At 50.6% G+C, this 24,047-nt stretch overlaps 3 protein-coding genes across 8 annotated transcripts in view; all 3 read right to left on the reverse strand.

Moving 5' to 3' along the window:
* Positions 1 to 8,703, reverse strand: part of SLC35A2 (solute carrier family 35 member A2) — a 9,399-nt gene extending 696 nt beyond the window's left edge. Inside the window, exons 1-5 of one of the 3 annotated variants that reach the window (XM_029240833.1) lie at positions 7,289 to 8,703; positions 5,595 to 5,777; positions 2,661 to 2,812; positions 1,516 to 1,738; positions 1,002 to 1,179 (exon numbers count right to left, since the gene is read on the reverse strand). In XM_029240833.1, coding sequence (XP_029096666.1) covers positions 1,002 to 1,179; positions 1,516 to 1,738; positions 2,661 to 2,812; positions 5,595 to 5,777; positions 7,289 to 7,379 — 827 coding nt within the window. In that variant the 5' untranslated portion in view covers positions 7,380 to 8,703. Of the gene's footprint in view, positions 1 to 1,001; positions 1,739 to 2,660; positions 2,813 to 5,594; positions 5,778 to 7,288 lie in introns of all 3 variants that reach the window. The other 2 variants (XM_029240832.1, XM_029240834.1) reach the window with 2 other exon arrangements.
* Positions 8,704 to 8,811: 108 nt separating this feature from the next.
* Positions 8,812 to 14,122, reverse strand: PIM2 (Pim-2 proto-oncogene, serine/threonine kinase). Of its 2 annotated transcripts, XM_029240836.1 has the most exons (6): positions 13,887 to 14,122; positions 13,642 to 13,751; positions 12,870 to 12,920; positions 10,604 to 10,976; positions 9,990 to 10,166; positions 8,812 to 9,892 (listed from the first exon to the last, which is right to left on the reverse strand). In XM_029240836.1, exons 1-6 carry the CDS (start codon positions 13,945 to 13,947, stop codon positions 9,729 to 9,731), a joined length of 936 nt encoding a protein of 311 aa, XP_029096669.1. In that variant the 5' UTR covers positions 13,948 to 14,122; the 3' UTR covers positions 8,812 to 9,728. The 2 variants fall into 2 exon arrangements, with proteins under 2 accessions (XP_029096669.1, XP_029096668.1); XM_029240835.1 differs by having other exon boundaries at positions 12,870 to 13,751; positions 13,887 to 13,978.
* Positions 14,123 to 15,844: 1,722 nt separating this feature from the next.
* OTUD5 (OTU deubiquitinase 5) overlaps positions 15,845 to 24,047 on the reverse strand; it is a 28,258-nt gene continuing 20,055 nt past the window's right edge. For 2 of the 3 annotated variants that reach the window (XM_029240874.1, XM_029240872.1), the window contains exons 6-9: positions 20,406 to 20,609; positions 18,727 to 18,928; positions 18,525 to 18,638; positions 15,845 to 18,213 (exon numbers count right to left, since the gene is read on the reverse strand). In XM_029240874.1, the coding sequence (XP_029096707.1) occupies positions 18,089 to 18,213; positions 18,525 to 18,638; positions 18,727 to 18,928; positions 20,406 to 20,609 (645 nt within the window). In that variant the 3' untranslated portion in view covers positions 15,845 to 18,088. The remainder of the gene's footprint in view (positions 18,214 to 18,524; positions 18,639 to 18,726; positions 18,929 to 20,405; positions 20,610 to 24,047) is intronic. The other variant, XM_029240873.1, reaches the window with a different exon arrangement.

The raw sequence follows: 24,047 nt of genomic DNA on the forward strand, positions 1-24,047 counted from the left end.
CACACACACACACACACACACACACACACACACACACACACACACACACACACCCCATATACACCCTGGGAGACAGTTAAGGGGTCAGTAAGCTTTGGGGAGTGCAGGGGGCAGGTTCCACATTTCAGCAATTTAAAGACACCCCTCCCCATGAAGGGTGCCTCGTACAGCCAGTGGGGTATCATGAGTGTGGCTGGCAGCTTTATTTTTTCTCTCAGGGTATCTTAGAAAATAACCCTGCACCCAGCAACTGACAGTGTCTTAGATTCCATGAGATGAGGCCACTTCAAGGACCTCCCTTCTCCATTTCCCCACACCCTGGACCATTCATCTGATTACATCACAAACCCCCAAATCACAAACAAGTGGCCCCTGCTGCACCCTCCCCTTGAATGGGCTGATGCAAAAATCTCAGCTGTCGCCCCCCTTCCTCTCTCTCTGGGTGCTCACAAGAGGCCCATTTTCAAGTCCCTGTGTTAGGGAAGCTGCCCCAAGGCCACAAAAGAGCTACTAATATGATCCAGTGTGGTTGTCAGGGAGGAGAGAAGGCCTCAAGCTATCAGAATCGGAACCCCACATATAGGCATCGGTCATTACTAAGGAGTTGTAGGATTTTTGTCCAATTTGTCCCTACAAAGGTGGAGGGATTGCTGGGAGGGACTCTCCCAGGCATGAGACACAGGACGCCTCTGGCTGAGGGGGGCAGACAAAAAAAGCCTTGAATAACAACACCCCCAACCCGGTCCCCAAAGAGGTTAGACTGAGACAGAGGAGGCAGCTCTAAAAACCCCTGGCTACAAGGAAGGGTTCACGTGATGCCCTGCCCTAGTCCCACAAGCTTCCAGAATTCTCGAGAACCTGGAAGAAAAGACCCTTCCAACCCCATGGGAGCCAGGCCCTGGTGGCAACTTGGGTCCTGCAGATGCCCAACACCCTCCACCCAGTGTCCCTCCCTGTCTCCCCCCACCGCCACCGCCAGCCCTCACTTCACCAGCACTGACTTTGGCAGAAAGGGCTCCGTGCTGACGTCTCCACGGTGGGAAGACAGCTGCGGTGGCGGTGGCTGCCCCGGAGGCTGCTGGTGAGTGCAAGGCCCAGAGGTGGAGGCAGACGCGGAAGCTATGGCTTTGGCTGCACCTCGGGGCAGGCTGTAGAGGTAGACGGCACCGATGACCAGCCCTGCACCAAGGGCAAACAAAGGGTCCACGTGGAAGCCAAAGAGGCGGATGGAGGCAACAGTGGACAGCACAATGGACAAGGAGGTGGCAAAGCCCTTGAGGATATTGTCGGCATACTTGACGACAACAGCCACCAGTAGCCCGCCGAAGGCCTGGTTGAGCACCACGCCCCAGACAGCAGGCGTGTACCCGAAAAAGAAGCCGCGGTGGGCTACAGCGGTGCCCTCGGCCCACCAGAGCCCCACCAGGCCCAGGGCTGTGCCGAAGAGGCCCAGCTGCAGGTTGCGCAGCCACACGGAGCCTGAGCTGCCTTTGAGGATCTTCTCAAAGTAGACACCTGCAAATCCCGAGGACAGACAGGACGCCACGACAGCTGCTAGGCCCACCCCAGGGTTCTGATCCAGAGGCCGCGGGCTCCCACCGCCGGCTTGCTGTGCCTGGACAATGGCGACTCCGGTGAAGAGGAGCAGCAGGGAGGCCCACTGCAGCCGGGAAAGGCTGCGGTTCAGCATAAGCACGGAGAACAGTGCCGTGGTCAGGATCTTCAGCTGGTACGTGACCTGCGAGTGGCATGTGGAAGACACTGAGGGCTGCTCCCGACCCCCAACATGTACATGTGGGGGACGGCACCCACTGTGGGCCCCCAGGCACAATGGAGGGACAGGGTGGGGTGGATAACCATAAAAACAGCAAAAATATCCAGCCACTGGCCACTGACTGAGATGCGGCTAAATAGCTCTGAGGCGCCTCCCAGAAAGTACACAGGAGGATGGCTGTGCAAGGATGTCCTGGGCCACACCCAAGTCCACATCCCAACCCCATGTCCTAGCAGTGTGACGAGGGACAAAGCACTTGCCCTGTCTGAGCCCTGACATACCATCTGTAAATACAACTGATGTATGTGAAGCACCTCACACAGCAGGTAATGAATGAATGGTAAACATCCTGATGAGGGAGGTCTTGATAAGGATGTGTTGATACAAATGAATCAGCCATGAAATGACGTCAGTAAACATTTACATAGAGCTTACTATGTGCCAGGTGTGGGTCTAAGCACTTCACATGAATTCGTTTAATCCTCACATATGAAGTGTGTTATTGTAATGTCCAATTTAAAGATGAGATGGAGAGGTTACGTGACTTGCCCAATATCACACAGCTGGAAAGTAGCAGAGCTGGGATTTGAACCCAGGCAGCCTGGCCCCAGAATCCAGGCTCTTTAACCATCTTAAAGGTTGCTTGTAAATAGCCTAAAGCTTATCCATCACCAACCAAGGGCTCTTCCCAGATATTACTTCTTTTAATCATCTCAGTGAGTAGCTACTATTACCATTTCCATTCCCAGCTCTCACAGATGAGGAAACCGAGGTTGAGGAAGATCCAAGGACATTCTGGAGGAAACACAGCCCCCGCTCTCTGCAGCCCTCCCTCCCCAACATCCTATATCCCCCACCCCAGCCAGTTCCTGGGCTTGGGGCTCACCTGGAAAGTGGCAGCTGGCAGGTTGGAGATGGCAACATACTGGAGGTTATTCTGCAAGGTGTAGATGAGAGAGGGCACTGCGAGCTTGAGTGTGTCCACATACTGCACCAGGACAGCCTCATGGAGGAAAAGAACCAGGTGCTTCACGTTACCTAGGTGGAGGGAGGAGAGCCCTGTTTAGCGCTGACTTCCAAAGATGGGGATCATCTAAAGGACAGGACTGGGCCTGGTCCTGTGTCTCCCCACCACACTCCGACTCCCTGAGGGCTAGAATGAGGTCTGCACTCTCGGTTTCTCTACAGTACAAACATGTCTCCAGCAAGCCTTTCGGATACTCAGTCTGAGAATCACAGACCATATTTCACTCATCTTAGAGCCCACCCCCCTGGCACAAAGTCCCAGGGCAAGCACTCAGTACAGTTTGTGCAATGAAATAGTCAGCACTAACTAGGAGCTTGTGAAGTAGAAGCTCTAGGAGTGTGGGTGGAAAGCTGTTTACCAAGCAGAGGGAAAGTTTTAGACTCAGCTTTTATTTTTTTTAAAGATTTTTTTGATCTGGACCATTTTTAAAGTCTTCATTGAATTTGTACAATATTGCTTCTGTTTTACATTTTGGTTTTTTGGCCGCGAGCCATGTGTGATCTTAGCTCCCTGACCAGGGATCGAATGAACCCACACCCCCTGCATTGGAAGGCGAAGCCTTAACTACTGGACTGCCAGGGAAGCCCCTTAGACTCAACTTTTAGACTTTTCCTAGTTCCTTCCTAGCCTGAGAGCTGCCTGAGGGCAGGGGCCATCTTCCACTTGGCCGCCTCCTTCTGTCAGCCCCCCACACACCAAGCATTTGCCCCTGTCACATGGAAGAATGCAGGCTTGACTCTAAAGCAGAAAGTCTGGTTGGGACCTGCTCCAATCAATAAATGAGAATACTTTCCTATATAATAAGACCTTTGCAAATCTCACCCCACTTTTTTGCAGTTCATCTTTTAAGACTCATCTGAGTGTCCCTCCTCAGGGAAAACCCCACAACCACTACACAAGGTTACTGCAGGAGCTCCTGCTGATGCTCATTCACAAAACCCTGCCCTTTCCCTTCATGGCATTAATCCCAGGAGTAACTATCAACCTCTAACCCTTTACCCAAATTCCCTGGGCCCAGGGGTTTGGGTGTTCAAGAATGTCCAGGTGTTAGAAAGGTAACACGGCATATATGCTATATATTTCACATAACACACACAACGTATATGGGGCTGCACACCGTAATCAAGCACATTCATATTTCTGCAGTGACCCGTGGACACATTCACACCAAATGAGAAAACTAAAAAAATAAAACGGGGGGGGGTTGCTGAAATTGTAGATAGAGATGAAAGCTGTGATTAACCTGTAGCTATTTGTTTCTCCCCATCTAAAATATCAGCCCCCTGAGGGCAAGATGCACGTCTGCATCGCTAACATGTCCACCTCCACGGCCAGAACATGGCCTGCCACACAGTGTTCACTTGAACTGTCTCAGAATCAATCTAGAACAGAGCAGATGAGTTCCTAAACTGCTGCCTCCCAGGGCCCTGGAGCTAATGAGTGGGTGAGAATGCTTTCTTCAGTGTAAATACCTAGGGCAGGGCCGCACGCGAGGCCTTTATAGAGAAATGACTGGGCAACATTTTAAAGAAGGCCTTTGGGGAGGTGTTTAAATTAGTAAATAAATTCAACTTATAGGAAATATAGAGGACAGAAGAACATGTTAAATGAGACCAGTGGGAGGCACTCAGCAAAATCCAGGCTACCCGAAGACTACAAGACAAACAACCTTATGTCTTCGAGAAATTAACTGCAGAGAGAAAAAAAAAACAGTTGGAGGGGAAACTAGAGGCTAGCCGACCTAGAAGACACCAACCAATTACAAAGCACTGACTTTATATAAACCTGATTCAAACTTTTTAAATTTTTTTGACATTTGAGAATTTTTAAAACTTTTATGACATTTGAGAAATCATTACGAATTTGAACACTGACTGGATATTTGATTATTTGATTAACTTAAAAAATTATTGTTAATTTTTTGATGTATGACTTCTAACAGTCATGACTGAAGTCATTATTTTAAATGTACCGAAATATTTACTCAAGATAATAAGAGGGAATTTACTTCAAAATAATACTTCATGTGGGACATACTTCAATATAACAAGGTGGGGCTTCCCTGGTTGCGCAGTGGTTGAGAGTCCGCCTGCCGATGCAGGGGACACGGGTTCGTGCCCCAGTCCGGGAAGATCCCACATGCCGTGGAGCGGCTGGGCCTGTGAGCCATGGCCGCTGAGCCTGCACGTCCGGAGCCCGTGCTCCGCAACGGGAGAGGCCACAACAGTGAGAGGCCTGCGTACCGCAAAAAAAAAAAAAATTTTTAAAAAATATATCAAGGTGCAGGAGTAGGTAAACAGACACATAGATTGGTAGTGAGTGGATAATCACTGATGCTGTTTAATGGCAGAGTGGCCATGAGTTGATCATTGTTGAATCTCGGTGATGGGACATGGATATTTTACCATTTTATTATTTTCTATGATTTTGTGTTTGAAATTCTCCATAATGAAAAGTTAGAGAGAAATCAATAAATCATCATGTAAGGGTCACCTGCTACCTTATGGGCACAGACTGTCTCATTCCTTCAGTGTTTACTGGCCAGCTCCTGGGGAGTTAGGGGTATAAACATGTGGATGCAGCTACTCATAGCTGGAGGTACAAGGCAGCCAAGCCACACTTACACAGTCCCCAGGCATTTTCATAGACACAGAGATAATCCCCCAACCAAACCCTCCACGTGGGAGCGGGTACACACACACACACACACACACACACACACACACACACACACTGCCACCCACCGACTCCAATGCAGCCCCCCTCCCTGCAGCCCCTCTCCCTGGCTCATACCCCTCTTCTGTGCGAAGAGCAGCAGCAGGCAAGTGAGACCTTTGAGCACTTCAGCCATGACCACAGCAGTGGTGGCAAAGAAGCGGTCCCCAGGCAATGTGCGGGCATAGCGGATGCTGAGGATGAGGGAGGCATTCTGGACCACCAGCACAGCTAGGGATATGTATTTGAGGCGCCGGTGAGCTGTGGGGAATGGAAGGAGTAAGGGGGAAGAAGGGGTCAAAAGCTGCTGTGGCATAACCACACTACCACCCTCCCCTCTCCTTTCTCGACCAGGATCCTCCTAGCCACCGCTACTTCCTCCTTCTGCCTGCCTATCCTGACCCAACGTGAGTCTCATCCCTGCCAGCTTCCACTGCCTCAGCCACAGGCAGGAAGAGCCAGAAAGGGAGAAGTGGGCCTCTCCCTGTCCAGCCCATACCTGGAATCCTTGCTGAGGTGTCAGGAAATGGGTGGGGCAGGTCCTGGACACCCACCTCAGCCCTCTCTCTCCCTCCCCTGAGTGAGAAGCAACCCTGCCCTGGGCAGAATACCAACTGCATCCTCAACATTTATTGAGTGCTTACTGCGTGCCTATCATTGGGATAAGGGATTTATATGGATCACCTCAACAGACCCCTACATGGCTCTGATCTCTGAATGAACTATCAGTGTTCCCATTTTATGGATGAACAACCAAAGATTTATATGAAATGATGGTTCTATTTAGTGAATGATTGTCTCATGTGAAAAATGATACCCTAATACAAGGAATGAGACCACTGTATATAAGGCATGTCCATCCCTTAAGGAACGTTCTCTCATCTAAATTATTCCATTCCCTTACACTCAGAATGGTCTCTCCAACCCCTCCCGCCTATGATGACTGATTCCTCCCTGCCCCAGAATGGTCTAACAAATATAAGAAATGATTCCCTCACTGTCCAAAGGATTGAACCCCATGTAGTAAATGGTTACTCCACTAAGAATGGTCTGGGTCCCTTAACGATATAAGGAAATATTTCCCTATACACCAATCATCCTCCCACCACCGCATACCCCCACCCAAGGAATTATCCCTTCTCCTGCTCACACTCACAATGAACTCTCCCCGTTATAAGGAATGGCCTGGCACCCTCAGAACGTCCTTTCTCCGCCATATAAGGAAGGCCCCTCCCACTGCAACATACAATGAACTATCTCCATCGGGAAGGGATCCCCCAGAGCGGTCTTCTCCCCATATAATGGACATCCCTATCCTCAAAACATTCTAAGTCATATAAGGAAGAACCTGCCCCACCGTAACTCACAATACCCCTGTCCCTTTACAAGGAAGAAACCACCTCCCTCAGAACAGCTCCTCCCTTCTGTAAGGAAGAACTCTCTCGCTCTCAGAATGGTTTCTCCCTTGTATAAGGACGGACCCCCACACACACTCAGAATGGTCTTAGTGGTCTTAGCCTCCCCAAAAGGAAACACCCGCCTCCAACTCAGAATGGTCTCTACTCCCCATTTGCAGAAGGAACCTCCCCATCACCCTCAGAATGGTCTCTTCCGCGCCCCCCAAACACACGTCCTCCTCCCACCCCCCACTCCCCACACATAGGTTGGTCCGTACGGGATGCTCCCTCTCGCCTCAGTGAGGAACCTTTCTGACCCCCCAGCGATCCCACCCCCCGGCCCGTCGCCGACTGCTCAGCCACAGCCTGTCTCACCCGCAGTCGTGGTCCCAGGCTCCAACGTCCCTGCAGAGACCGCCCCTGGCCCGGCCGCCGCGGGGGAACCGCCAGACCCCACCGCTGCCATGTTGGCATCTGCCTGGCCCGTCCCCTCGGCAACAGTAAGCCACTTCCGTGTCCGTTACTTCCGCTTCCGGGACCCCGGGGTGGGGATGGGGCGAGCGAGAAGCTTCCCAGAGCGGTGGCTCTCCTCGTTCGCTCCTGAACGCTAGTTTAAGAGCGGCCTCAGGATTTCCAAATTCCGTTGAGATCCGGAGACAGGGCACGCAGCCGGCTCAGTCTCCCACTGTCTTTACAGAGCCTCTTTAGCCCACTCCCGTTACTAAACCCGCCCTCATCTTCTTTGACCCCGCTTTCCATATCGCCCGCCCATTCTGTCTCCTCGTCTCTTTGGTTCCGGTGTCCGTCTCCTGTCTCGGCTCTTTATTGCCACCTTCTGATGGCACCGCCCTTTCTGCATCAAAACTCCTGGGTCCTTCCGGGTTGGACTGAAGTTCTTTTCCCTTCTGCCGGCGAGGCCAACCCCCGCCCCCTGGAGAGACAGCGGGCATCTGGGAGGGAAGTGCGACTTTGAGGGAACAGGGCAGGTGAGGGTCAGGCGGGTAAGCGAGCAGATAAAGGCAGGGCAGTTAAGGATATACTAGTGAAATGGCACAGGAGAGTTCAGACTGAGAAGGGAGGACAAGTGAGTCACCATTAAGAATGGAAAAGTGAGAAGGGGGTAGGTAAGCCAGCAGGTGAGAGGTTTACAGGTTAGTTGTTTTTTGTTGTTTTTTGCCACGCTGCCTGGCTTGCATGATCTTAGTTCCTCGACCAGGGATTGAACCCGGGCCACCGCAGTTAGGACTAGCACCTAGTCCTAACTACTGGACCGCCAGGAAATTCCCTAGGTTAGCTGTTGAAAGCAGGGCAAGAGAAGGTACAGCTGAGGTCGGGACAAGTGCAACTATGATAAAATAGGGCAGGGCAGGTAAGTCAAGAGTTGAGGAAGTTGAAGTGAGCGGGATGAACAGGTAAGAAGACAAGGAAGAGGTGAAAAAGGTAGAGGCAAAACAGGTGACTCCACCTTGGACGTTATTAGAAAACAAGGAAGGGCTAGGAAGATTCCTGTCAGCGCTCAACCCCCACCCTGCCCTCACCAAGCCCCAGAAAGGGCTTTTCTTCTCCCATGGGGAAGGTATTTCCCCCCCTGGGGTTGGGGGAAAGGAGTTTTTCTGCCTCTGAGCTGACCATCTTTGATTTGGGAGTGTGTCCCAGACATCTTCAATGTCTATGGTATCTCCAAAGCAGCCCTTCTGCACATACGGGGTGCTACATAAGAGCTGAGGGGAAAATCAAGTTTTTCTTTCACCTTAAATGAACCCATAAAAGATCTTCAGGATGGCACCACAAGACTGAGGCTTCCCGTGGGCAGAGAGGTCCAATCCATTCTCCCTCTTGGCTCAGCATTCAGTAGATGCTCCACGAATGCCTCACCACATCTACAAATGGCCAGTCGCTTCTGATTCTATTACATTTATTAAATAGTGGGTTTCCACACATGGCTTTTTAAATAATCCAGGCGGGGGAGAAGGAAGAGGAAGATACAGTTGGAGCTCTCCTTCCCCAATACATAAGTATTTACATTTCAGCAACTGGACAACCCTGGCTCAGAAGGAGGCAGCAAGAATCAAAAAAAGGTGGAGGGTGGGGCCCTAGGAGAACAAACAACAAGACATTTCCCTCACCCCATCCCCCCAAAAACCATCCACCCCATCCTAGTGGACTCTAGTAGTGTCCATCTCCCATCCCCTCCCAAACCATGAAAGTGGGGTTTCTCCTCACCAGAATAAGAGCACTTGGGATAACAGAGTAGGGTCCCCTCACACACACACACACACAAAAGCCCTGGGACAACAATAGGGCTTACCTCCCCCAGAATAAACAACCTGGGCTGAGGTAGGCAAGCAGCTTGACTGACTATGGGACCCTAGGCTAGGGGAAAGTGTCCCTTTGCTAAAATAAGAGCCGCTGGGGTATTGGAAGGAAAGCACCCTTGCCCAAGTCAGAGCATTTAAACTAAGTTTGTGTGGTGGTAGCAGGAGGTGCCAGTGTAGGGGTTACTGCTCATCAGAATAAGAGCCCTGCAGGCTCAGAATGTAATTTCAACCAAATAAACACCCTTAGCAAAACAAGAAGCAAAGAAGGACCCCCTCCAGAATAACAGAGCATACGTTCTGGGAGGAAGGCTCCTTAGCAGGATTGGGATAGGGACTAGGTAAACTTGGCTTATGTCTTCTGACACCTGATCCCCAATCTCTGACCCTAGTAACACTGGATTTTTAATGACCTGTAAAACCAGATCAACAGATGTCCATCTATCCCTGTGGCGTGGCCATGGGATGGCTATTCCAACTAATGGGGGCCCTGGCCAGGACTAGGGCAGTAGGGACCAGGCCAAAGGGGTGGAACTCCCTTTGGGAGTGTTGAGGGATGCATCCTCAGCTGGTGTCTGCATCCAGGGGTCCAGCAGGATCTCCTCCAGTGTGGGTCGGGCAGAGGGTTTGGGGGCCAGGCACCGGCGGATTAGGGCACAACAGTCTGCAGATCAGAAGCACACAGGAGATTAGCAGTGAGTTGGGGGCACCAATCCCTGGGAGGGATGAAGTCTGGTGGGCTAGGGCGGGTGGGGCCTCACCTGGGGAGACGTGGGCAGGGAAGTGGAGCTCAGCCTCCAGAATCTCCTGGTCTCTCTCAAAGGGAATGTCCCCACATACCATATCATAGAGGAGGATACCCAGTGACCAGACAGTGGCTGGGAGTGCGTGGTACTGATGACGAGAGATCCACTCCGGGGGGCTGTACACCCTTGTCCCTGCACATAAGCCACAGGTTAGACCATTCTCTGATAATGCCCTTCTCCCATCCCACCCTCCCCAGGAAGTATGGTTGCTTCACTAGAATTAAGAGAACTCACTGTATGAGCAGGGTCCCCTCACCAGAATAGAAGCTCAATGGAATAAAAGCACTTAAAAGGTACAGTAGGACCTCCTTACCAGAAAAAGAAGACTCAGGATAATAGCAGGATCCCATCATCAGAATAAGAGCCCAGAACAAGATCAGGGCACTGTCAGAAGATGGACTTATTAGAGAGCAAGGCTTGAAAGCCCCTAAAATTAAAACTCAAGAACCTTATAAAGGTGTACTATAGATCAAGGGTTACAGGATACCCCAGCACTGGAGGTCAAATGTCAAGAGGCCAAAAAGATAAAAGGTGAAAACTCCCCCCACAGAGATTTAGGGAAGCCTTACCATCAAAGTCAGTGTAGGGTTCATCATGAAGCAGGGCGCCAGAACCAAAATCAATGAGTTTGGCACAGCCCCGGCGGAGGTCCATCAGGATGTTCTCATCCTTGATGTCACGATGGACAACTCCACGGGCATGGCAGTGCCGAACAGCTGCCACTACCTGGGCAAAGAGACAGCGGCTTCGGCCTTCACCCAACGGGCCCTGCTCTGTGATGTAGTCAAAGAGATCCTGGGCAGGCAGAGGCCGCTCAAGGACCAGCATGAAGCCCTCTGGTGTCTCGAACCAGTCAAGCAGGCGGATCACACCAGGGTGTCCACCACCTGCACCCACCTTCCATAGCAGTGCCACTTCCAGTGGGCATGTGACTGAGTCTGACTGGGGGGGGGGAAGCAGGGAGAGAAAAGAGAATACAGACATCAGGCTAGCAGCTTTGAGGCTGACTTCTCGCCTGAACTTAAATCATAGCTCCTCAGCCTCCTGACTGTGTGGCCTTGAGCAACCTGCTTCCTTCCCTGGGCCCCAGTTCTCTCATCTTAAGGGCTTAAACTCACATAGCCATTGGGAAGGTGATTCAAGCTTAAGGCTATGGGGTGGGGAGGGATAAATTGGGAGATTGGGATTGACATGTTAGCACTACTATATGTAAAATAGATAACTAATACGGACCTACTGTATAGCACAGGGAACTCTACTCAATACTCTGTAATGACCTATATTGGGAAAGAATCTAAAAAAAGTAAAAGTGGATATATGTATATTTATAACTGATTCACTTTGCTGTACAGCAGAAACTAACACAATATTGTGAATCAACTATATTCCAATAAAATTTAATTTTAAAAAAGCCAAAGCCTTTGCACATCTGGCATGTAATAGGAGCTCACTTCATTTTTTTTTGTTTTTGGCTGTGCCACTTGCAGGATCCTAGTTCCCCAACCAGGGACTGAACCTGGGCCACAGCAGTGAAAGTGCCGAATCTCAACCACTGGACCACCAGGGAATTCCCTCAGGAAATGTTTGAGGAATAAATGAAGGTGGTTCTTAACAAAAGGCCTTCAGCAGAAGCAAGTGATAAACACTATTATGTAGTAATTTATCTGTTTTGTCCACTGACATCTGTAAAGAGACTAGAATAGTACCTTACACACAGTGTTGCTTGATAAATGTTAAAAATGTTTTAAATAGATAAAAGCACTTTATAGCATAGAATCTGACACAGTTAGCACTCAATAAATACTATTATTGTGTGATGGTTTGTCTGCTTTGTTCATTGCCATAGCTCAAACACTAGAACAATGCTTGGTAACAGGGCAGAGCTCAATACATAGTTGTTAAATAGGTGAAAGCAATTAGTAGAAAAGGACTAGCACAAAAAGAGCTCTCAATAAATGTAATATTTTGCCAAGTGTCTAGAATTGTACCTGGCACGTTCTAGGTGCTAATATACAGTTGCTAAATAGCTAAAAGTGATTAACTGCAAAGGAACTGGCACAAAGTAAGAACTCAATAGTGTCATTATGTGATATTTTGTCACTGTCACCAAGCATCTAGAACCGTGTTGAATGAAAGTACTTAGTGGAAATTGGAACACAGTAAGCTTTTATGATGAAGCAAAGTCTGAGGCATACAGTCGGTGCTCAATAAAAGGCATACATGTTACTGGTCACAAAACCCGCCCCACTCTCGAAGCCCTGCGCGGGCACACGGACTGCCAGAAGCAGCCTTTCTGCCTGAGCTGGGGCCCTCTGCCGGCCAGTGCACTGACTTGCACAGCCGCAGACAGGTTTTCTCACGGTGATGAAAATTCCGCTACTGCGCAGGGGCACCTTCTCCCTCTGGGTCCCACAGCCTGCTCAGGCGCAGTTTCCCCAGAGCCCGCCAGGGGGCGCTCCCGCCCCTGCAACTTGCCCAGACCCGCCCTGTTGTCCATTAGCGCTCTAAAGGCAGAAGAGAAGCAGCCACCGTCACCATGGCAACCAATGACCTCTGCCCCTCTTTCCTCACCAGCATGCCCTGCGGGCAGCCCCTGAGGCAATGTTTGGAGGCTGAGAAAGGAGGGTGGGAGGGGAGAATCCAGGGCTCTAGGGGAACTGGGGTGAGTCAGAACTGTATGGAGGTGTGGATATCACCACAGGGGAGTAAACATGGGCTGGTAGGAGTGTTCTTCTCACCGTTACAGGGCCCAAGGAGTTATACAAACCATAGAAAGGCGAAATCCATCGTCAGAGATGGCGTCGCCAGGTCAAAAAGGACTGCAAAGATACTCACCCAGGGGGACCAGCCCAGCACGCGATTCCGGGGGATCACTTTGATGGCCACCTGAAGAAGCGGGCTGAGGTGAGGGAGCCAGCACATGACCCTCAGACCTCTCCCGGTCTGGACCCTCACCCTAGTCTTTCTGGTCCCAACCAACCACTCCACACCACAACCCCAAATGAGCTGGTGCTTCTCCCCTGCCCTCCAAGTCTCCAAAACCAAGTACACCTCTCCCACCATCTTTGGCCCTGGGCTCTTCCTTTTCAAGGCTTCAGGACCCCTCACTCCACGTGACGAGTTCTGAATTTCCTAACACCCCAAGCCCTCGATCTTCCCATCCAGCCCCAGGACACCCCAACCCTGTAGGGGGGGTCCTGGTCCTCACGGCTCCACCCTGGACACCTGCCTCCAAAATCCCAAAAATCTCAACTCTAGGTCCCCACCTTCCCACATATATACACCTCTCCTGGATCGCAAGGTCTAGAGTCCTCACGACCCGCCACTCTCCAGTCTCACTCCCTGGACTTCCAGAATCCTTGCCCTGAAACACCCCTTTCCCACACATACCCACCTGGACCGCCACACACACACACACACACACACACACGCGCGCGCGCGCGCGCGCGCGCGCACTCAAGACACCCTCAGCAACCCGGATCCCGGCCCTCATGACCCTACCGCTCGCACACTGTAGGCTCATTCCCTGCTCAATTAGCATCCCAGCCCCGGGGCTCCCGCCGCTGCCACACACACCTGGCCCTCCCAAGACCCTCGTGGTGGATACCTGGAGTCGGTCTGTGACGCGATGTCCTGCGAAGACGGTGCCAAAGCCCCCCTTACCCAGGAGGGGGCCAAGTCGGTACTCGGCCTCGAACGCTTCCCGATCCTTGCCTCCTACGCAGGCGGAGGCGAGGAAGTCAGGGTGGCGGCGTGCTGAGGCCGGCCGCGACCCTCTTCCCCTCCCCCCGCGCCGCCCTCAACCACTTCAGCCCGCCCGGCCTGGTCGCGCGGTAGGGGAGCCTCTCTCACCTGGCGGCGGCGTGGGGGTCATGGGGGCCACCGGGAGCCCCTGCAGAGGCTTAGTCAACATGGAGGAGGAGCTGCGCAGATTGAGCCCGCTGAGCCCGCAAGGCGTGGACGCCCGGGGCAGCGAGGCCGGGGAACCAGGACTGGGGGGCGCCAGGATGGAAGGTAAGGAAACTGGTGGCCCAGAAGAGCCAGCAAACAGCGCAACCTTAAGATTCGCCGCGCGCGCCAGCCCCGACGCTACTGAGACAGGGCACTAGCTTCCCGAGAGAGTCGCCCCGGGCGACGGCCCCGCCCACTTGGCTTTGATCAATCCGGACGCAGCACCTGCTGTACCCCAGCCAATCGGAGCCAGCCCTTATTTGCATGCCGCCCTAACGTTTCAAGTGCCCCCTCATGCAAATACATGCCCGGATCTTCCGCGGGGGCGGGGTCTGCATGCAAATGAGGGGGCGCGTGCGAAGAGGAAACTGGTTTTGGGAATCCCTTTTGCAGCAAGCGCGTTTGTTTTGGTTGTTGCGCGGAGTTGTTTTTATATATGTGTCTGTATGTGTATATATAAACTTAAAAAAAAAACTGCACCGCCTCCTTTCCTAGGAAGTTGGTTGGCCGCCGCTGCCTCGAGATTAGCGCGGAGATAACGCCAGGCCTTCTAAGGGTTCTAAGAATCCCGGCCTGTGGTTATCCAGGACCCTGTCTCCGGAAGGGTGCTCCTCAAACCAGGACCAGAGCCCTCTAGGCGCCCGGCGGCCTCCGCCCGGAAACTGAAGCCGGGGATCCTGGAAGAACCTGCTCAGCCGTCAGGGAGGGCTAACCTCCCTGACAACCACCTCAGGGGAAGCGCTGGTCCAAGGCACCGTTCCCATGCCCGGAGGCCACGGCCTGTGGGGTGTTTGTGGAACCCTTAACGTAGACAGACCTGGCTAGACCCAGCCATGAACCCAGTCAGCAGGTCTAGAATCTGGAATGGCGGGGGGGGGTGTTCTTGGGGTTGGGAGCAAGCCAGAGTAGTGGTGGCTTGGGGTGTGCTTCTGGATGAGAGAGACAGGGGCTACGAGGGCTCGGGGAGGTAGTAAAATACCCTCAGTCACAAATTTGGGAAAAATAGGCCTCATGCTGCAAATGGACAGACATGCACTCCAAAGACACACACACAGAAGCAGCATGTGAGAAATACACAAACACATACGGCCAGACACATTCACACGAACTTGTCCTAGACACACATGTACATATGTACTGTCACATAGAGGCTGAAATCTGTCAGGCAGGCATGCTGCCAGAAAATTATGTCCCAGAATGACACCAGAGATGCACTGTTACAGAAAGGCACTCCAGATAGATTCACACAGACCTACACTGCCATGTGACAAAGACACAGAAATGTCCTGTCAGACATACCGCCAGAACTTGTCACAAAGATACTGGCACCATCAGACATACAGTGTCACAGAAAGACTTGTACTGTCCCAGAAATGAGACCCAGAGTCTGTCACAGGAAGACACACAGATGCTCAAGACACACATGCACTGCTCCAAAGGCAGACATATACTTATGTGATAGAGCCACAGATAGGCAGTGTCACAAAAACAGACATGGATCGACCCAGTCACAGTCACAGACACACACACACACACACCAGCAGACATGCAGTGTTGTCACTGAAACTGTCCAGAAATAGCTACCCAGAATCTGTCACAGGAATACAAACGGACATCCACCCTATCAGAAAGAAACCACAGATGCACTGTCACAGACAGACCCCCACAGACATGCACTTGTCTCAGAAACAGACACAAACTGTCAGAGATAGAGTCCCACACTCAGCCACCATCTGACACACCTGGAACTAAGCCCTTGTCACACACACTAGAGAAAGATACTGTGAGATGCACAGAGACGTGGACTCACCACAGTCTCACACATACACACAAACACCCAAAAAGCAAATACACACATGTACTCTCCCTTATTCATCCAACATTTATTAGGGGTCTACTTAAGCCTGCAAGGCCCTAGAGGGGGTGCAGATATTAAGAGATACACAGATAAGTCAGGCATCATAGCCCTTGCCCAGGAAGTTGACAGTACAGTTACTGGGAAAGGAGTAAAGACATATTTGTAGATAGAGGTGAGAATGTGGACAGGGTCACACAGGACTTCTCAGGAGACCCTCTACCCATCTTGAAAGACAAGGTTGGAGGCTTGGGACAGAGGAAAGGCAAATTCCAGGCAGAGGCCAAGGAAAACTGGACAGAGCGGCAAGATGAAGTAGGCAGGGGCCAAATGGTGCAGAAATTTCAACATTAGGATAATAAATAATACCTGCTAACATTTGAGCTCTCAGAACGTGGCAGGCACTGCGCCGTCGTACATTATGTTGACCATATACACTCTCTCAATGCTCACAACCAGAGAGAGCATGAGGTAGTAGACATTAATCACCCCTGTCCCACACATGGGACACTTGAAACTCAGAGAGCCTGTGATTTGACCAAGGCCACATAGTTAGAAAAAGCCGAGGTTTCAAACCAACTCTCCACACATGTGCTTAACCAGTGGATTCCACAGAGACACCCTGCAGACAGCCATACCCTCACCTGCAGAACTGGACACACATCCTTCCACAAGGACCCCATTATTGAGGGACATCAAAGACAACTGACAAAACCTGAGGGCCAGCCATCCTTCTCTGCCTTGGCTTCACCTAGTCTAGGAAGGGCAAGGACAGAAGTGTCAAGAGAGCTGGGGAACATGAACAAAAAAAGGTTTAGCTATTCCTCGGTTTCTAAAACCAAGTGTGCGGAGGTCCCCTCTGGTCACTTCCACTAAACTCATGTTGCTATGAAGCAACCGTTGTGGCTGACCAAAGCATTTCCTAATCAAACAATCACAAGGAAAGAGCAAACATATTGGGGCGAGAGGCAGGCAGAGAAGTTGGAAGTTCAGTCCCTGCCTTTAAGCTCACAGTTCTCTGCTCCCATCACACCCCAGGAAATAGAGTGGGCAGGCTACATCCTGTGCCAATAGTGAGGCAAGGACGATGGGCAAAGACAGAGCTTTCTTGGTGGTAACAGGTCCAAAAGCTGGCTTAGTAACCAGTGAATCAAATATGAACAAACTCTGGGCCCCCAGAGAAACCCCAATGGAGAGCATACGGCCCTTAGAGGTCAAGCCAAGGTCTGTGCCATCACCGCCTCTGATCAGAGGCTCACCCACCCCCTGCCCCACACAGAACAGAGGCGCTCAGGGGAAACTGACATTTGGTTTTATTGTGCCAAGGACATTACAGATGGCGGATCTTGCTGACACCTGCAGGGCATGGGTGCCCCATCTGCCAAGGCTGCTCCCACCCCCCACACTCAAATCCTGAGCGGTGGCCATGATCCTCAAAGGTGCCCCCCACCCCGAGATTCCAAAAAGACTGGTGGTGGTGGTGGAAGCATAAGGAATGCAGCAAGGTCAGAGTCTCATTGTCCAAAGCCCACTTGACACCTGCCCCCCCCTGCCCTCCCACCCCACCCTGGCTCACACTAGACCCTGCCCGCCTCCACAGAGCTGGAGGCCAGGGACATCAATCACATCTTCGTGCCCCGTGGCCTGCCTGCCCCCAAACCAGAGAGATGCCACTTTCATAGAGCCAGTGCTGTTGTCTACATCACTTTTTGATTGGTTGATTTTATAAGATAAAAGTAACGTTTTAATAAAGAAAAAGTTCAACATTGAAGGCTCAGACATTCTTGGGGTACTGGGAAGGGGATTTTCCCACTTCTTCCTCCCACCTCCCCGGCATCATTTGTGGTGGGGTGACAAGTTTCTGATCTTGGAAGGAATCGGGGACAAGGAGACTTTCCTCTGTCTGAATGTCTCTCCTCAGGGGCTGCCTGGCTGCCAGTTGGTTTGTCTCTGTGTGCCTCTCGCCTACCTTCAGCACCCTTGCCCGAGTCCCCTGTGGAATGCAGGGATGGTGCTGTGCAGGGGGCAACAGGGCACATCAGCTGGCGAAGAGACAGGTGATGATGGTGGTGGCAGCGATGAGAGGGCGCGCAGGGTGGGCTAGCCGGAGGGAAGTGGGGAGGAGTGAAAGGAGGGGAGAGAGGGAAGAAGGAAGAAGGCAAGAGGGAAGAAAGCCAAAGAAGGTGGGGTGGCACCAGAGGGCAGGAGTGTGGGGGTTGGGAGATGGTCTCCAGTCTCTGGGTCTCCATCAACTCTTGTCTGGGGGTGGGTCTCTGTGCACTTTGTTTTTCTTCATACTGTCTAGGTATTCCTGTTGGGACACTGCCAGCACCGACGCTAGGATCTCATCATCATCCCAGTCGTTCAGGCCTGCTGGGCAAGAGGAAGGGAAAAAGGATGACAGAGCACTTTAAAGCCTGCCTTCTCCTTGCCCTTTGCTGATCCCTGGCTCTGGAGAGATCCCATTCAGGCCCCCATCACTCTTTTCTCTAAGGAGAAGACTCCTCTGGGCCTACAAAACCCCACTCAGATCCGCCTCTGGGACAGACTCTTGGACCTGAAAAATTCTCTTTTCCTGGGGAGATGGCCAGAGGCCCAAGAAGCCCCCTTTGCAGGACAAGCTGGTTTTGCCATCTCTCCCCAACTCCCAGCTGGCCCCTGGACCATAGACAGAGGAGGCTTACCAAAGGCAGAGGGGGACATCTGCTGAATGAGGGCCCGGCACTCCAGAGTAGGGTAGAGGGACACGAGGGGAGAAGTAGCCCGGTCGGCCCCTGTCGAAAACTGGCTGCTCGTACCTGGGGCAGATGGACAGTCAGAGGCAGGGCTCAGGACCTAGGCAGGACCTCCTGACCCCTGCATGCTCCCTATCAGCAAGTCACTGACCTGGTGCACAGGGTGAAGGAGGTTTGGCAAGAGCTAAGACAGTGCCTGGGGAAGGAGGCTTGATGCCCAGCTCGGCATGCAGCTCAGGGTGCTCGGGTGACGAGGCTGAACTCCGCTGCCTTGGGGACCGGCTGGTCCACTCCTCCAGACCACTGGAGGCTGCTGCTGTGGCAGAGCTGCACGTGGCGCTGGCTTTCCGGGGCTGCAGTGAGCAAGGATGAGGAGGTAAAGACCAATACCAGTCGCAACCCTCCTCTGCCCCATTCCCAAAGGGCTTGCTCCCTCCCAGGATCCTGGCTATGATATAGCTTCTACATAGGCCACCACCATTCCTGTTCACACAATGGACCACAGGGTGAAGGTAAACTCTTTTAAAGCCCCTCTCACACCCTTACAGCCAATCTGACAGGAAACCTGTTACCTCCACCTTCAAAATAGATCCAGAATCTATCCCCTTCTCACCCCCTCCCTTGCCAGCACTGTCATCAGTCACCAGAACTGCTATGGTAGCCTTCTCCTTTTTGGTCCCCTGCTTTCACCCTTGCCCCCTAGACTCCATTCTACACTCAGCAGTCAGGAGGATCCTGTTAAATCCTAAGTCAGATCCCACTCTTTCTCTGCTCACAACCCTCTCATGGCTTCTGCCTCATTCAGAAAAAAAGCCAAAGTTCTCACCACAGCCCACAAGCCCCTTCCAATCTGGCCCCACCGCCTTCCGACTCCATCTACTACTACATTCTCTTCTGCCACAATGGCCTCCAGGCTGCTTCTGAATCACACCTGGTGTGCACTTACTTCAGGGCTTTTGCTCTAGCTGGCCCTCTGCCTTCCCTGGCATAGGCACTTAATCCCCTCACCTCTGCAAGCTTTTGCTCAAATCTCACCTGCTCTGAGGCCAACCCTGACCATGCTATTGAATACTGTGAACTCCCAGCCCCACTCAGTCCTACTCATCCCCTTTATCCTGCTCTACATCTTTCATGCATACCACCCCTCAATTAATTTATTCATTATGTTTATTTTGTTCCACTCTGCATAAATGTAAGTACCACAAGTACAGGGATCTGGGACTGCCCGGCTCACCAATGTACCCCTATACACTGAGAACAGTGCCTGCAATAAATATTTGTTCAACGAATTACTCAGCTCTTGCCAATGTCTATTAATCACTCTAAACTCCTTGTGATTCCTCAAATGCCTGGCTGTCATGCCCCACTCCCTGCCCTAAAAATTCAACCTTTCTGTGTGGAGACTGACCAGAGCCCTCACCTTCACTGGTCTCCCAGCCAGGGTCAAGGGTCCCACTGATGCATGTGTTTCCCTTAACAGACAGAATCACTGAGGGTGGAGTGGGCCAGACCTGATTTTACATTCTCAGCACACAGCCTGCCACACAAGAACATTCAGCAAGAGCCTGTCCCTCTGAAACTATCCATGAACCCTGCACGTCACCATCAGTGGCTGCCCTCCCTCACTCCTTAAAAGAGCTAGTTCTGCACAAACGTTGAGAGTTCTAAGGCACAATGCCAAGACTAAGGCCAAGATAAGGTACAGACGGGGCTGGGAGCTTCCTTCTCTCCCAGATGCCAAAACTGCTTAGTTTTTTTCTGCCTGTCTGTGGGCAGAACATGGGAATTAACAGGTTCTTAGCCAGGCTAGTGACAGACCCCAGGACCCACCTGGCTGGGGCCACGGACTTGGCGAGCCTGTTTCTCCTGATCCCTCAGCCACTGCAGGTAGGACTCCCGAGCCACCTGCTCCTCAATGGCCTCATTTGTGGCCTCCCAGTCTGTGGCCCGCTTCTTGTCTTCCAGCATCTGCTGTTCAATCCACGACTCCTCCGATGTTTTTATGGCATTCTTCATCAGGGACTGCTCTGCAAACTGCAAGGAGTGGGGGAGGAACAGTGATGTGGGTGACACTCTGAACTCTGGCCAAGAGCCAGAACTGGCTCAGGGAGGTGGGCCCACAGGCCCGCAAGAGAGGAGGCACAAAGGCAGGTACTCTTACTAAGCAACCCCCTGGGCAGGCTGCCTATTCATCAGGGGCTGGGGGAAGGCAGGTTTGGGTTGTGGGACGTGTCATTCCAAACTCCTATACTCAGAAGCTCTGCTCCCAACCCCAAGACACCTCAACTGAAGTACTAAGTCTGGGGCAGTCAGGTGTTCTCCAGCCAGGGCTAGAATTTAAAGAAGCCTCACCCAGTGATGACTCAGTTGTTGAGGTCTTCCTCACCTATGCCCAGGTGGGACAAGGAGAAAAGACCACCCGAGAAGTGAGCTCTGTGTGCACAGGGTAGAGGGACTATTGGGGCATTTAACTGGACAAGAGAACAGTGTCAGCATGGTGTGAGGTGCTATGAGTTGTGGAACACTGTGTGAGAGTGTTCTCTGTCAGGCTGTGAGACATAACAGATTTTTAAAAACGGAATAATGAAAAGTATCAGTGCATATCCCAGGGAATAAATGTGAAGTATTGTTCAGTGAAACTTATTTTAATGCACATATGCACACCACACACCAATGTGTGCATGCACTAAGTAATGATGTAAAATGTAATTTTTTACCCATGGATAACAGTCCAAAAAGAATGTAAAACTCTGTTAGAATAAGGGGAAAAAATCTAAACACACAACTTCAAAGAAGATATACAGATGGCAAATAAGCACATGAAAAGATGCTCAACACCATTTGTCATTAGGAAATGCAAATTAAAAATAACAACAAGGTACCCATCAGTTAAAGATATCAGTAAGAACTATAGCTTCATGTAGATATGGATGGTTACATATAGAAATATTTCTAGATACGTGTATACACACAGGTTAGTATATACACATATACTTCCTTGTTTTGTCAGCTGAAAGGGCCTAGAAACAAGGATACCCCAATAGCAAGGAGCAGACTCAGCACCCAGATGCTGGTTTCCAATAACATTCTCCAATAAAAGGAACTAGGACTCCTTGGAGAAATGGCTGGTTCTAGGAATGGGGTCAGGAAATATACAAGGTGAGCCTGGAGCACCTTGTAGTGCCAGAAAGTAAGTATTCAAAACAAAATAAAACAGGGACTTCCCTGGTGGCGCAGTGGTTAAGAATCGCCTGCCAATGCAGGGGACACGGGTTCAAGCCCTGGTCTGGGAAGATCCCACATGCCGCGGGGCAACTAAGCCCGTGCGCCACAGCTGCTGAGCCTGCGAACCACAACTACTGAGCTTGCGTGCCACAACTACTGAAGCCCGTGTGCCTAGAGCCCGTGCTCCGCAACAAGAGAAGCCACTGCAGTGAGAAGCCCGTGCACTGTAACGAAGAGGAGCCCCTGCTCGCTGCAACTAGAGAAAGCCCGCGTGCAGTAACGAAGACCCAACACAGCCAAAAATAAATAAATAAATAAATAAAGTAAAATAAATAAATAAATAAAAGAAAAACGAACAAACCAAGAAACACCCCACGCTCCCAAAACACACCACCACAATGATGGGGGTATATCAGAGACGCAGGAACCAACAAAAGGAGCTCCCAACAGCCAAAATTGGAAAAATTTGAGCATCAAATAAAAATACTATTGGATTATAACCCAAAGTGTAAAAGTATTAAAGATATACCCATCAGTCCACAATGACACAAATGATTGAATAAATTAATAATGGAGGATAAGAGACAAATCTCCCTTGCAGAAGAATTCCAAATAATTTATGTAGATACTCTGCTCTCAAGAAGATGGAGTGTACCCTCTTGTTTCTTTTTTGGCTGTGTTGTGCGGCTTGTGGGATCTTAGTTCCCCAACCAGGGATTGAAGCCGGGCTCTCGGCAGTTAAAGCACGAGTCCTAACTACTGGACTGCCAGGGAATTCCCTAACCCCACTTCTTAAGTGTGGGCTGTAAATGACTTCCTTCCAAACAGTACAGCATGGAAAAGGGGGTGGTGTGGGGGAAGACTAATTTTACAGTTGAGAAAACTTGATAAACACTACTTCTGCCAGATGATCAAGGTCGACATCAACAGTTATAAATCACGTTCACAGGATACACTGTTGATATGATGTGATGAGAACGGCACTTTACCACTGTGATCCTCCTCCCTGAAGCCCACAGCCCCAGTCTAATCATGAGAAAAACATCAGACAAATTCTGAAAGAGAAACATCCTACAATATAGCTGACCAGTACTCCTCAAAACTGTCAATGTCACCAAAAACATGAAAGTGTGAGAAGCCATCACAGACAGGGGAGCCTAAGGAGATATTATGACTTTAGTTAATAATGATGCGTCAATATTGGTTCATTTATTGTAACAAATGTATCACAGTCATCTGATATGTGAATAATAGCAAAAATGTGTGCAAGGGGGAGCAGGGTATATGGGAACTCTTTACTATCTTCTCAATTTTTCTGTAAATCTAAAACTATTCTAAACAAGTCTACTAAAAAAAAAAACTTAGGGCACTCACATTTTTAACAAAAGGAAAAAGAAAAGATACATATGATCAAACCACAGAAAGTCACAGATGAATCTTAAGTGTACAGTGTTACTTGAAAGAAGCCATTGGAAAAACTACATACTGTTATGATTCCAATTATATGACATTCTAGAAAAGGCAAAACTATAGAGTCTGTAAACAGATCAAAAACAAGGAAATTCAGAAAAACTGTCACAGAAATATGGTCTTTAGTTAATATATCAATATTGGTTCATTAAGTATGACAAATACACTATGCTAATATGTTAATCATAGGAGGGTATATGGGAATTCTATGATCACAATAATTACATAAATCTAAAACTGTTCTGAGATTAAAAATTTAAAAAACAAAACCAAAAAACCTTTATGCTAGAGGGTGTGTTGGTGTTAGGGTGTGTTTCCTAAAATGAGGCAGGAGCACTTTCTGTTTGTAGGAAGTGAAACCTGAATAGAAGATACCAAAATCCCCAGCAGACAACTGTTTATGAGACAGAGAATCAGAATCTGTCACTGTGTGCTGAGAAAATGTACTGCCACCTTCTGAGCACCTATTAGGCACCAGGCCCAGTGTTAGGCACTTTCTGTATCGGCCAAGCTACCAGTCAAATTACTTGTACAATCTGCCTTAGGTCCCAAGCCAGTAAGTTGTGGGGCCAGGTCTACACTCCAAGTCTCTGTGACCACAGTTGTCTGTACCTGCTGAGGTTCGGAGGAGGATCCATGTGGGTGCCAAGACACCCAGACCAAGCCCTGGCTCACAGTTCCCAAGTGTGACTCCATATCCCCAAATGCCAACCCTTAACAGGCACAAAAGATGGGTGAGCCAGCTCAGACAGGCAAACCAAGACCACAGAATGAGCC

The sequence above is a fragment of the Monodon monoceros genome, unplaced genomic scaffold (genome assembly GCF_005190385.1).
Source record: "Monodon monoceros isolate NGI ecotype Baffin Bay Population unplaced genomic scaffold, NGI_Narwhal_1 Super_Scaffold_22, whole genome shotgun sequence".
Taxonomy (NCBI): Eukaryota; Metazoa; Chordata; class Mammalia; order Artiodactyla; family Monodontidae; genus Monodon; species Monodon monoceros.